The sequence below is a fragment of the Vulpes vulpes genome, chromosome 5 (genome assembly GCF_048418805.1).
Source record: "Vulpes vulpes isolate BD-2025 chromosome 5, VulVul3, whole genome shotgun sequence".
Classification (NCBI taxonomy): Eukaryota; Metazoa; Chordata; class Mammalia; order Carnivora; family Canidae; genus Vulpes; species Vulpes vulpes.
The window spans coordinates 70,436,267-70,449,573 of record NC_132784.1 but is presented as its reverse complement, the minus strand read 5'-3'; the positions used below and the strand labels follow the sequence as shown (position 1 = coordinate 70,449,573).

The 13,307-nt window shown below is 65.7% G+C and overlaps 2 protein-coding genes across 3 annotated transcripts; both read left to right on the top strand.

Annotated features, from left to right (window-relative positions):
- The first annotated feature begins 5,371 nt into the window (after nucleotides 1–5,371).
- SYT8 (synaptotagmin 8) lies at nucleotides 5,372–8,036 on the top strand. 2 transcript variants are annotated; one of them, XM_072758748.1, is made up of 8 exons: nucleotides 5,428–5,569; nucleotides 5,675–5,856; nucleotides 6,314–6,403; nucleotides 6,529–6,696; nucleotides 6,784–6,951; nucleotides 7,227–7,338; nucleotides 7,428–7,561; nucleotides 7,667–8,036. In XM_072758748.1, exons 1-8 carry the CDS (start codon nucleotides 5,476–5,478, stop codon nucleotides 7,898–7,900), a joined length of 1,182 nt encoding a protein of 393 aa, XP_072614849.1. In that variant the 5' UTR covers nucleotides 5,428–5,475; the 3' UTR covers nucleotides 7,901–8,036. The 2 variants fall into 2 exon arrangements, with proteins under 2 accessions (XP_072614848.1, XP_072614849.1); XM_072758747.1 differs by lacking the exons at nucleotides 7,227–7,338; nucleotides 7,428–7,561; nucleotides 7,667–8,036 and having other exon boundaries at nucleotides 5,372–5,569; nucleotides 5,675–5,946; nucleotides 6,529–7,181.
- A 2,007-nt stretch (nucleotides 8,037–10,043) lies between these two features.
- On the top strand, nucleotides 10,044–11,841 carry TNNI2 (troponin I2, fast skeletal type). The gene is made up of 5 exons (XM_072758749.1): nucleotides 10,044–10,798; nucleotides 10,897–11,025; nucleotides 11,149–11,238; nucleotides 11,342–11,518; nucleotides 11,647–11,841. Exons 2-5 carry the CDS (start codon nucleotides 10,903–10,905, stop codon nucleotides 11,740–11,742), a joined length of 486 nt encoding a protein of 161 aa, XP_072614850.1. The 5' UTR covers nucleotides 10,044–10,798; nucleotides 10,897–10,902; the 3' UTR covers nucleotides 11,743–11,841.
- Nucleotides 11,842–13,307: the final 1,466 nt, after the last annotated feature.

The window sequence follows — 13,307 nt, the reverse complement described above, 5'->3', positions numbered from 1 at the left end:
GGAGGCCTAGGAGGGGGCATCCCAGACACTCGGGCAGCAGGGCAGGCAGACGGCCCAGCACACGGATGAATAGCGCACATAGCCAGAGACAAGGGTGACATGCAGAGGCAGGGGTGGAAGGAGCAGAAGGCGTCCAAACCACAGCAACGAGGCCACCAGGCTTGCCCGGCACTCGGGCCCAGGTACCCAAGGGGCCCACGGGTGGGTACGGGTGACCGCAGAACGGAGAGTCCCCGTGCCCAGACCTTGGGTAGGAGGGGAGGAGGCAGCCAGAAGCCAAGGTGGTCGGTTGTGTCCCCAGGGATTTGCTCTCATGAAGGGTGCCCCCCAATGAGCCGGTGAAGGGGGCCTAGCTGAAGCCGTGGGGGAGCCAGCCCTGGCCACCACAGTCCTGGAACCCATGGGAGAGGCAGTCCGTGGGGAGGGGTGCCAGTGGTCCCCAGAGGGCACTGATGCCTGGGTCGCAGAGGATCCCAGCGTTCGACACGGGGCTTTGGTAGATGGATTCCATGCTCTGCCCATGCGGTCGGACGACGAGGTACGCGTCCCGTCAATTTCCCGGTGAGCAGGGAGTCAACTCCCAGATACTCTGCAGAGTGGGGTTCGTGTCCCCCAGGAACCCAGGCTTACAGAAGGCACAGGGACCCCCAGAGGGAGTGAGGAAGCTCCAGGAACTCGCACCTCAGAGCGGGTGTTCAGGGACGTGGGGCCGAGTGGGGCGCAGGCTCCCAGAGACTCAGATGATGGGGTCCAGGCTCCGGACCGGAGAAAGTGGGCATGGAGAGCCTGACCCAGAGCACCAGGGCACACGCAGGCTGAGAGCCACGGGGGACCCCACGCCACACAGGGCCGTGGCAAGTGGAGCACCCCAGGGCTGGGCAGAGTGGGGGTGCAGCCGCTGGGGTCAGCGCGGGCAGGGTGCACACGTGCTGTCCTGGCACGTCTCACGGTTCTGTGCCAGCAGCTCCCGGCTACCCCGAGCCAGCGTTTGCCATGAGTTCCAACCTCAAACATTCCCCAGGCAACCTCAAAGGAAGCACCCCCGTCCAGGAACCCCGCCAGGGCCTCCGTGTGGCTGCTGGCTGCCAAGCCGCCGTCTCGGGGGCCGCGGGGCTGGCCGGGGGCTGCCAGTTCTGTTTGGTTTTCCCCTTCCTGCCCTGGAACCTCAGACGCCCGTCTCGCCATGGAGGCGCCCGTATCCTGGGAAAGGCACAAAGACGGTACAGTGGGGCTGGGGAGAGCCGCGCAGGGCACATGGGCTCAGTGCACACCACGGCCCCACAGCACGTGCGGCCCGCGCTGCCTCTGCCCCCCAAAGCACGGGCACCCACCTGCCCCCCAACGCCCGGCTCCTGGTCCCCAAGATGTTGGCCGCTTCTCCCAAATCCTTGTCCCTGGGTAGGACTCGGAGAAAGAGCCGAGCCCCATACAAGGGGACGTGTCCCCAGAGCCACATGGGGCCAGGCACGCCTGCTTCCCACCTGCTATGTCCCCTCCCGGAAGTCCTGCTCGACCAGCCCGGCTGGCGGCCCCAGTGTCACCCGCTCTCCTGTTAAGCATTAACCAGCTCCATGTCTGGCCGCAGCAGGAATGGGTTCAGAGAGACACCCTGGCCAGGGAGGGCCACCCTGGGCTGGGCCCAGGGAGGGAGCTGAGCTGGAGTGACCAGACCCGACGAACCGGCCAGAGTCGAGCAGAGGCTGAGATCACAGGCCCGGCTGGGTCCTCCAAAGCAAGAGGCGCTGGGGGAGGTGGGCAAGGTCTCCAGGCCTGCTGGCCCAACAGGAACCGAGACCTCTGGGGATGGGGCCAGCCGGCCAGAGGCAGAGGCAGGGATGGAGTGACCTCCAGAAGGTTCTCTGGGTTCCAGAAGCCTGGGCACTGGCAGAGCCAGGCAGGCTCAGATAGTCGCCTGGTGACGCACCACCCGGCCGGCCCTGCCCAGCACACACAGCCCACGTCCTGTCCGGCCACGTCCCGTCTGTGTGCTTGGTTCCAGCAGCACTGGAAAGCTATGCTCCTCCAAACCCAGTCCTGGTGACTCAGTACACGCCCCTTGGGGTGTAGAACCTTTTCAACCCAAGTCCAGCCTGAACTTCCACCCGCCACCCCTCCCAGTGTCCAGCCCAAATAGGCCATAACTCCCTCTCGTGAGGCCTCTGGGATGACCGAAGGGACCCCAGGGTCCCTGGAGGTGGCCCTGGAGTTCCCGGAGCCTGGACGCCTGTGTCCGGGTCTCAGAAGGGACCCTCCTCCCACGGGACTTCCCTGGTTCCTGAAGGCCAGCAGCTCTGGCGCTGAGGTGGGATTCCCCAAAGCCCTGCCTCTCACCCCCGCCCCCCATTCAAGACTCTCTCATTCACTGGAGGCCTGGCCGTCACTTCGAGTGCAGCCCTCCCGTGCCCGGGGTAGACAGAAAGGCCTGGAGGCCCGGCTGGCTGCAGGAAGTGCAGGTGGCAGGTGAGAGTGTGCTACACCTGGGGGGCTCTCACCCCAACCCCTGGGGGAGCTCTGCTCTTCTCCGGGAGAAGGACCCACAGAAACTCACTCCCATAGTACAATCGAGTCTAGTTAGACAGAAGGCGAAAGGGAGCGGTTGGCTTGGCTTTCAAGGGTGCCAGGCCCCTGGCTGACTTGGAGCCCCTCTGCCTGGGAGAACCGGGGTTCCTGAGTGGGAGAGGCCGGGGTGGGGGGAGTCTAGCACAAACCACCAAGTAGGTTGGGTTGGAGGGCAAGGAGTGACCTGGAGGGCTTCCTAGAGGAGGTGGGCTCACGGAGGCCTTGAAGGGTGAGTAGGATGGGGATGGGAGGGGGGGACCCTTACAGCGAGACCAGTGGCGTCGGTGCAGGGAGGTGGCTGGGAGGCCGCGCTGCCCCGCAGGAGCCACATGGCTGCATCTACACAGTGGCAGGAAGGAGCGCCCTGTGGCAAGTGTCTGGGGCAGGGAGTCCCCTGATGAGGGACGCCGGCTCCCTTTCCTGGGACAAAGATCCTTGGTGCTAGAGGGATGTCCCCACGGGGCCACAGAAATTGGAGCTGAGGTGGCCCCGGAAAGCTGTAGGCAGGATGGTTCCTGCCCCCCCCCTCCCCCGCTGCCCCAGGCAGCCGAAGACCAGGAGAGCCGCTCAGCCACTGCTGCAGGAGATGGCAGTGAGCACAGGGCCCCGAGAGCCGCCCCGGGGCTATCTGCCTGCTGGTTCCCCATTCCTGGAGCGATCGGGGAGCCACCTGCGGCCTGGGCCCAGCGGAGCCATGGGCGCCACCTGGTGGCAGCGTGTCTGCCTGAACCTTCACCACCATGGGGACCTGGCGGTCCTGAGGGACCCTGTGCCTCGTCCCCAGGCTTTGGGTTCCCGCGGAGCTTGTGGGCAGCACTCTCAGCAACCTGGGGCCCTCGGGGCCTGCTCTCAGGCATGTCCTGGGGTCCCCCTTCACTGGGATGGCCCAGGAATCCCGGCAGGCCTGCAGCACCAAATCTCCGTGAGTCAGTGCCTGCCCAGGCTGCCACCCAGGCGCAGGGGAGAGGCACACACAGGCACAGGCACCCTCGCCTATGCACATACGCGTGCCCATCCACAGTATGGACAGGTATGCACACGCATGCACGCACACACACAGATTCTGTGCTGACGTCGTACCTGGAATTCTCAACTGTAAAAGTCTCCAGTGAAGCTATTTTAATTCCAGAACACACACGGGCTCTGATGTTTCAGAAAGTCAAGGTTGCTTGTAACTTCCACGTGGGAGCTGGGGGCTCTGAATCTGGCCTCCAGCGTCCTGCTGCAGGGACCTGCAGGACTTCCACGAGCCTCCACCCCCACCCCCGCCCCCCGGCCACCAGCTGCCCCCCGGGGCCCTCCACCTGCCGCCACAGGATGCTGAGCAGACCTGAGTGTCCTTCTGAGGACGGGGGGATAGAGGTGGCAGCCTGTGGGCATCCCTGAACACCTGCACCGGGCAGGGGCTCACCCAAAGGAAACCCAAGCGGCATGGGCTCCATCGTTTGCAGAGCCCGTGCAGAAAACGTGCAGTCTTTTGTTTAAAATGGTTCGAATTTCAAGACAGCGACGGTGGACATTACACCAGGCCTGGGCCTTGTCTCTGAGGGTGCTTTCCTCCTGCATGCGGGGCCTTGACATCTCTTCCTGGGGCTGTGGCTCCCTGGCCCCCTGCTCCTCTCCTGGCTGTCACCTTCGGGCCAAAGACCCCACAGGGAGGATGTGCACACAGCCCTCCGAGGGGTGATAGAACCCGGCCTGGGAGCAGGACTCCTGGGCATTCTCTGAGCTAAAGCTCCTCCAACGAACTGCTGTTGGCCCAGCCTTTCTCTCCCCATGTGGGGTGCAGACCCAATACCCCGTTATTCCTGGAGGGAGTGGCCTGCCCCAGGCCCCTGGGTCGAGGGGTAGCAGGCTCTTGTGGATGAAGAGGAGGAGCCCCCAGTAGGAGGAACTGTGACCTTGGCTCTCCGTGCTCCCCAGAGGAGGGGAGGCCAGGAGGAGCTGAGCCTTGGGGGGTGGGGGGGTCCTGTTCCCGTGGGTCTGGGGTCCCAGCACACCCCCACTGTGGCATCCGGCCCCCTGCTCAGAATCCCAAGTCCCTGCTGTGGGTGGGAGCAGCCAGCCTGGCCAGGTGTGCTCCCGCCCCGGGCCCCAGGCAGGTAGGCTGCACCAGGCCCGCCCTCCTTCCCACCAGCAAGAAGGGTGGCAGGTCGGCAGGTGGGCAGGTCTGGGCAGCCGGCTGCTGAGTCAGTTTGCAAGGAATGTTCTGGCCTCTCCCAGCTTCACCCTGTCCCCACCTGCCCCCACCTCACCCTGCTCCCCAGGCGCTGCTGGCGCGGCGCCCGTGCCGGGGAAGCATCTTCAGCCCAAGCTTGCTTGGACAAGCTTTCCCCAGCAGCCCACCCGTACTCCTCCCCCTGCATGCCCCTATGACCCCAGCAGAGCCCCTGGCCCCTCAGAACCCCCATCTCCACGCTCCCCTGTCATTCCCGGGCCAGGGGCTGCCATGTGTGAACAGGCTCCACCTGTGTGACTCCACCTGTGTGACCGACAAACCATGGCGGGCCTGAGGTCAGGGCCCGGGACGAGTCAGGACCCTGGTGACAGCCCCCAGGCAGGGCCCAGAGCCTGGGGGAGAGAGGCCCGGAAGGAGGGGGCTTCCTGGAGGAGGAGGCTCCCTAATGAGAAGGCCCGGCCTGCTTGGCTGGGGCTGGGGGCCGGGGGCTGGGGAGGTGGCCAGGAGGCTGGGCCTGTGGCAGCCAAGCCGGGACTTTGGCCAGAGCCCAGCGCCTCCCTCCCCTTGGCTCTGCTCAGAGCCCTTGCCCCTGGCCACCACGCACTGCCTCCCTGCCCGGGCAGACCCCGGGCCCGCTGTCGCTGGGCAGATGAGGCAGTGGGCCGGGGACCGAGGGGCCATCCCCAGAGGTGAGCTGGCCACCTTGGCTGTCTGTTCCCAGCCAGCAGGGAGGGGAGATGGGGCGCCCCCCAGGTCCCCACAGCACCCCGGCCCCGGAGGGCACCTTGGCTGTACCTGGGCTCATTCCGGACCTCATCTTTGGGCTCCCCTGTGAGTTGTGGGACCCCCCTGGGAGGGGTGTGGGGACGGCGGGCCCAGTGGGGGCAGCTGCTGCCCACAGGGGCATCTCGGCTCCATCTCTACGCCCACCCCCAGGGCCCCGCTGGGCGCTCATTGCTCTTGCTGTGGCTGCTGGTGTCCTCACGGTTTCCTGCCTCCTTTGTGTCATTTGTTGCTGCTGCTGCCGCCGGCGTCACCATGGTCACAGGAAGAAGCCCAGGGACAGAGAGGCCGTGGGCCTGAGCAGTCCCCAAGGCACCACCACCAGCGCCCACCTGGTGAGGAGTTGGGCACCGGCGCTCCCCACTGCCGAGCTCCAGGCTCGGCAGTCCCAGAGGGCAGCTCAGGAACCAGCCTCGGGGGCTCAGGTTGGCCCAGGACGGTCGGGGGGGGGGGGGGGGGGTGAGCTGAGCTCAGCCCCCAGCCATGGTCTGGTCTGCCCAGGAGCAGAGGCAGGGAGGGACCTCCTGGCCGGGAAGTGGTGGGCAAAGGTAAGAGAGAGGCAGGTGGGACCAAGGCTTGGAGGCCCTGAATGCCAGCCTCAGGGGTCAGTCCACAGGCCATGGGAAGCTGCTGGAGGCTCTTGAGAAAGGCAGTGGTGCAAGAGATGGATCTGGGGAGATCCTGGAGGCCCTGAGCTGGGAATGTGAGCCTCTGTGTGGCCCAGCGGGGGACGTGGCACTGCTGCCCGGGCCTCCCATCAGCATGGGGCATGTTTCCCTACCGACACTCCAGGTGCAGCCGGATGTGGACAGTTTGGAGGGGGGCCCCCAGCACTGGGGGCGCCTGCAGCTCTCCCTGGAGTATGACTTCGGAAGCCAGGAGGTGTGGGGCCCCCTTGACTGGCCCAGAGGGTCTGCTGGTGTCCGGAGGGGTGTTGGGTGCCGGGCAGACACTGGATGCGGGGCTGACCGGGGAGGGCCCCGGGCTGAGCCACTTCTGGCTCCCAGGTCAGAGTGGGCCTCAAGCAGGCCACAGACCTGAGGGCCTGGGGCCCTGGCAGCACGGCGGATCTGTACGCTCGCGTCAGCCTCTCCACCCAGGCAGGACACAGGCACGAGACGAAGGTGCACCGTGGCACGCTCTGCCCCATGTTCCAGGAGACCTGCTGCTTCCACGTACGTCTGGGCTGGGAGGGCCGGCGGGGAAGCCTGGGCCAGGGTCCGTGGAGGGGACAGGGTGTCCAGCTCACAGCCTGCCCGCAGGTGCCACAGGAAGAGCTGTCCCAGACCACCCTACAGGTGCAGGTGCTGAGCTTTAAGCGGTTTTCTTCCCACGAGTCGCTGGGCGAGCTCGGCCTGCCACTGGGCACCGTGGACCTGCACCACGTTCTGGAGCACTGGTACCAGCTGGGCCCACCGGGCACTGTGGAGGTGAGGCCACTGACTGCCCAGCTCTGGCCTGGCCCTGGCCTGTGTGTCTCAGGGGAGACTGAGCCCCCCCTCACCTCCTGCACCCAGAGCCCCCCACTACTGTCTGTACCCCAAGTCCCCTCCCCTCCTGTACCCTGAGCCCCCCTCACCTCCCGCAGCCTGAGCCCCTCCTCATCACCTGCACCCTGAGCATCCCTATCACTGCCTGCACCCTTTTCACCACCTGCACTCTGAGCACTGTCCCCCTCGCCCTGAGAACCCCCTACTGCCTGCAGCCTGAGGCGTGGGGGGAGCTGTGCTTCTCGCTCCAGTACATGCCCAGCTCAGGCCGGCTGACCGTGGTCGTGCTGGAGGCCCGAGGCCTGAGCCCAGGCCTGGCAGTTGAGAGCCATACCTGCCCCCACACCCGCATGAAGAGGGGGCCCTGAGCTCGGCCCTCACACCGGGGACACCTCTGATCCCTTTCACCTGCCCAGACCCCTACGTGAAGGTCCAGCTCATGCTGAGCCAGAGAAAGTGGAAGAAGAGAAGGACATCGGCTAGGAAGGGCACAGCCTCCCCTTACTTCAACGAGGCTTTCTCCTTCCTGGTGCCCTTTAGCCAGATCCAGGTGGGCTGCCTGGAGGAAGGGGTGGGCGGGACACCCCCCTCCCTTGGGGCCAAACTGACAGCTGTCTCTCTCTTCCTGCATGCCCCCTGTCTTGCCCCCACCTAGAGCGTGGATCTGGTGCTGGCTGTCTGGGCCCGGGGCCCACAGTTTTGGGCTGAGTGTGTGGGCAAGGTCCTGCTCGGCGCCCGGACCTCTGGGCAGCCCCTGCAGCACTGGGCAGACATGCTGGCCCATGCCCGGCGGCCTGTTGCCCAGTGGCACCACCTGCAGCTCGCCGGGGAGGTGGACCGAGCCCTGGCCCTGATACCCCGCCTACGCCTGCCCCTGCCCGGCTCCTGAAGGCACCCCTGGGCTGAAGTGTGGGTACTGTCCAGGCTGCCCCGGGGGACCACTCCGCTGTAATAAATGCCTGCTCTTGCTGTGGCTGCCTGTGTTTCCGGAGCCCTTAGGGACACGCAGGAGGGTCATCATTGCTGCGGGGGGAGGACTCTCTCCAGCCTCAGCCACAGATCCTCTGACCCCTTGGTGGAGTGAAGGAGTCCCCTCAAGCCCCTCCAACCGGAGGGCGAGGGCATGAAGAGGTGGTGAGCCCTCTTTGTCTGTGGGGCTGCAGGGTCAGGGACGGCGTGCTGGGTGGCAGGCTGCAGCCGGCCCCGCGGGGACCCAGGGGGTAATCAGGAGGTATCCTGGGGGTGGTGACAGTACAGGGAAAGGACCCCAACCCAAGGGGCCGCTGCAGCCCCCACAGGGCCCCAAACCTTCCAGCGGCTGTGGGCTGCTGTGAGGCCTCCTCTTGCGGACGGCAGGGGGCAGTAGATGTCTTCAGAAGTCACCTCGGGCCTTGGGGGCTCAGCCCTGGCCAGGAATGCAGCTCTAATCCCCACACATCTGGACGGCTTTAGCTCCCCCTGACCCTCCCCACGGCCCGTGAGGCCGGCAGGGCGGGGGCCACGCACCCCCAGCTCAGAGGATGCCAAGTCATGGTTGTCCGGATGTCTCTGCTGGGTGGGGGCCCCGGGCGGGGGGCGCAGGCCCGGGCCAGGGTGAGAAGGGCAGCAGCGCCGGGCCTGCCCGGGCAGCCAGGCAGGCCCCAGGCCCCTCGGGTCAGGGAGAGGTTCCCAGGCGGGTGGTGCCGCCATCCCCGGGTTGAAGGACGGGTTCCGAGTGAGCCAGGAACCACCCCAGGGCAGGGTGTTCCGGCCGGTTGCACGTCCAGGCACCCTCCCTCCTGCTCCCAGGAGGACCGGATCTCAGCCGGGGGAGGGCAGCCTCCACTCGGAGGCCCTGGCCACCGCCACGGGCCACGTTTGGGTGTTCAGGCCTTGCCCCGGAGCTGGGGCCGGCTTGGAGAAAGGACAGGACGTGGCAGGCTCATGCCTGGGGCACCTGGCCCAGCTAAGAGGCAGCAGTGAGCTGCAGGGGCTGCTCCCAGCACACCCCCCACCCCCGCCCCCTGGAAGCAGAGGGAAAACTGAGGAGTGGCCCCGGGCTCAGGACCTGAGTGACCTCTCAGCCGACCTCGAGCTTTTGCCCTGCAGTGGCCCAGCAAGGCCATGTACAGCTGACCCTGGGCTCCTTGCAAGAACAAGGGAGGCTTCTCGAACATGTCACTGAGCTCTAAATAGAGCAGCCCAGCCTCGGCACCCCCCCCCCCCCCCACCAAGACTTCTTGGACAGGACGACAGCACGCGGCTGGGCCGGGCCGGGCGGCCTGGGCAGGTGGGGAGGCCCCTGTGCCCCCATTGGTCTGAGGAGGGCTCCATGCCCTTTCTGAGCAGGGGCCCAGCCTGGGGAGGCCATTTATACCCCTCCCCCTGGGCCCACCAGCCCAACTTGCTGCTGCCGGCCTGACCTCGCTCCCGGCCCTGCTGCCCAGACACTAGGTGAGGCCAGCCCGGCCAGCCCAGGCCGAGGACAGGCACTCCTTGAGCTAGCTCCCAGGACGACCCAGGGTGGGGTCCTGGGGGTTGGGGGTCGCCTCTAGCAGCCCTCTCCAGCGGGGGGGGCGGTGGCTTCCATGGAGCCTGGAGCCAGATGGCGATGCAATGGGAGGTGGCTGGGGTGGGGGGTGGCCAGGGGTTGTGGACAGCCTCCAGATCACCAGGCCTCCCTTCTGGGTGGGACACAGGGAGGAGATCTGATGGGTTGAGGGACCCCAGGCCAAAGCGGGGAGCACTTTCTTGCATGCACTTGGGCCCAAAGCCGAAGGAGCAGAGCTAAAAATAGTGGGAAGGCTCTCGTGGCCACCTGTGCTGGCCTGTCCCGCCCCCCCGGGACAGCTGCAACAACCCGGGCCCCGCCTGGGACATTTTAGGAACACTTTCTCCTCTTCTTACCCTGGGAATCCCAAGACGGTGCCTCCAAGGAGGTCAGAGCTGGGGGCAGGCAGAGGGCTGGGGCCAGGGTGGCCCCCACCTGGATAACGAGCGTCCAGGGCAGGATGGGCCGTGGCCCTCACACCCATGCCTTTTCTCTCCCACAGGCTCTAAGCCCAGGACTTCAGGATGGGGGAGTAAGTGCAGCCCAAACCTGGGGGGCCCCTGCTGTCCCCACCCTCCCCACCAGGCGGGGGTCTCTACAGTTCCCCGGTTGGCTCTGACCACGCCCCACTCCCCCATCATACTGTCCCATCTATGTCCCTAACCTGTCTCTTTTCTCCCCTTACCCCCCCTGCCTCCCCGGGACAGTGAGGAGGTGAGTACCTACTGGGGGGGGCATGAAACACAGAGGGGATGGGACCCCCCTGACTTGGGATAGGTCAGAGGTTAGAGCACAGGGGCAGCTGCCCAGCCCTCCCCCGTGAGAGTGCCCCACCCAGCCACCCAGACTCAATGAAACAGGAAGTGGCTACCCACGTCTCACAGGGCAGGGGATGTGGGGCTGGGGCCAAGTCACCAGAATCGCTTCTTCTTTCTGAGGCTGCCCCCCACCTCCTGCGCCCTGCAGGGATCCCCTGCCCCTCCCCCTGCACCTGAGGTACCGCCCCTTTTCCACCCCCCCTGAGCCTTTGAGCCTCACCTGCCACCTGGTCACAGGTGTCCTGGGCCCGGTCCCCCAGCAGGGCCTTGGGACCCCCCCCCGGTTCAGTTGTCTCCAGGCAGGGTCCACAGGCCTGGTGGAGCAAGCGTGGAGGGATGTGGGGGTGCCAGGGACCCCAGCTAGCCCTGACTCTGCTTCCTGCCCTCTCCCCTGCAGAAACGCAACAGGGCCATCACGGCCCGGAGACAGCACCTGAAGGTAGGTGCTCCCTGGAGAGGGCCATCCCAGGGTGCCAGTGGGACTGGGCCACCACAGTCCCTCACTGCCTGCCCCCCCTCCACTCCCTACCCCTCTAGAGTGTCATGCTCCAGATTGCCGCCCAGGAGTTGGAAAAAGAAGAGAGTCGCCGTGAGTCTGAGAAGCAGAACTACCTGTCTGAGCACTGCCCGCCTCTGCACCTGCCCGGCTCCATGTCCGAAGTGCAGGTACCCTCCCCGAGCGGTGCTCTGGCCTGCTGCCTCAGTTTCCCCTTTGGTCAAGAGGGCCGGTAGGGTAGGTGGAGGTCAGGGGACAGCTGCCCCCATCCCACCTGCTGCCCCCACCCCCAGGAGCTCTGCAAACAGCTGCACGCCAAGATCGACGCAGCCGAGGAGGAGAAGTATGACATGGAAGTGAGGGTTCAGAAGAGCACCAAGGAGGTAAGCAGGCATGGGGTGGGCGTGGACAGGTGAGGGGCTCTCTGGACCAGCAGGGGGCCCTGCTGCCACTGCCACCCACCCAGCCCTAACCTCTGCTCCGCAGCTGGAGGACATGAACCAGAAGCTGTTCGACCTGAGAGGCAAGTTCAAGAGGCCCCCGTTGAGGAGGGTGCGCATGTCTGCCGACGCGATGCTCAAGGCACTGCTGGGCTCCAAGCACAAGGTGTGCATGGACCTGAGGGCCAACCTGAAGCAGGTCAAGAAGGAGGACACCGAGAAGGTACGTGGCGCCTCCCCAGCCCACTGGGCAGACCCCCACCACGGCTGGGCTCTGGGCCCCGGGAGGGGGAAACTGAGGCCAAGGGCGGCCTGCAGTGCCTTCCTAAGCCCCATCGCACCTGTCCCCAGGAGCGGGACCTGCGTGATGTGGGTGACTGGCGGAAGAACATCGAGGAGAAGTCTGGCATGGAGGGCAGGAAGAAGATGTTCGAGACTGAGTCCTAGGCCACTTGCCGCCCTCTTGCCCGGTGCGGCACTCCCCCCGCAGAGGGAGGGAGGGCAGGGCTCGTCTCAGTGGTTAATAAAGGATTCCAATCCCCGTGACTGGTCTGGTCTGGTCCTGCCCAGCCTCACGGCCCACAGATGGCCTCCAGGCACCCAGCAAACAGCAGCGTGCTGGGGACAGCCCGGGGTAAGGGCAGTGGGGAGGCCGCCGGGCCTGCAGGCCATGCTGGGGGCGGGGCACTCGCAGGACTGGAATCCACCAGCCTGCACCTGGGGCCATGCAGTATGGTCTGAGCTGAGTGGTCAGCTGCCCTGGTGTCCCCCAATGCTTGCCCTGACCACACCCAACCTGGTGGGCCTGGACGCAGATGGCCTGCGTCCCATCGAAGTGAGAGTTCTGGAGAGGAGATCATCTGTACATTGCATGGTCATCCTAAGGGGGTCTGCCAGGCCCAGAGACCCTGTCCATCCAACGTGATTCCAGGCCAGGGGCCAGGGCAGGCATGACCCCGCCATGCACTGTGAGCAGCTCCCATTCCTCCCACAGGGGGTGCAGTGCAAGGTCAGGCAGCTCTCCCAGGGTGGCTTGTGACCATGGAGCAATGACACGCTCTGAGCTGGGGTCCACGCTCCCTCCTGGCAATAGGTGACAGGCCAACATGACCCCCCAGCAGGCCCATGGGTGGGGGGCTTGCATTGGCCTCCACTCTTCCCCAAGGCCTTGGTCCGCCTCACACGTCAAGGGACGATGTCCCTGACAGGCCCTGATGAGGATTGCTGCAGCAAGGCCACGGGAATGACACAGTGACCTGCCAGGGTTCCTCCACTCCCATCTTTGGAGGGGTGCTCGGGGAGGCCAGGCTGCCTGCCCTACCCTCGCCCAGGGACATGCCAGTGGCCGGACATGGGAAGGGTAGTTGTTCTGGGCCGTCAGTCGCCTCGAGGACCACATCAGCCTGCCCTGCGACCTTGCCCCTCTGCTCCCAGGCCCCCTGCAGCTCAGGGACCTAGGTCCATCCTTTCAGGAGGAGGAAGGGTCTCCTCGGAGACCCTGAAGCTTGGGGTCCAGCCTAGTCCATCCCTGGGCCCCTGCTCCCAGAGGCAGGGTGGAGAGAACCCAAGGATGTTCCGGGCTGGGGTGCATCTGGTGCGGGGCCAACGGTGGGAATTTAAGGAACAGGTTTTTGTGGCTGGATAGAGTGATAGAGGCGGTGCCCCATCACGGACCTGACAAAGTGACCCGGGAAGCCGTCCAGGGGCCGCGCTCACTGGGAGAGGGAGGCAGGGACCCTGGGGCCCTGGATCCCACAAGACTCAGCTCACTGTGTTTGGGAAGACTCATCGCATGGAGAAATGATTTTTTTTTTTAAAGTCAAGTCATAAAATTCCAGGTAGAGACCCTCCAGGGTGGGTGTCTGAGCAGGGCCATGTGGTCCATGTGGGTTTGGGTGGGAAGGGGATCTGTGGGTGTCTGTTACTCTCTAATGAAGACGGGATTGAGCTAGTGAGGTGGGGGACCAGACCACCGAGCATCAGCACAGCCGCCCTGGTGCCCCAGGCAGAGG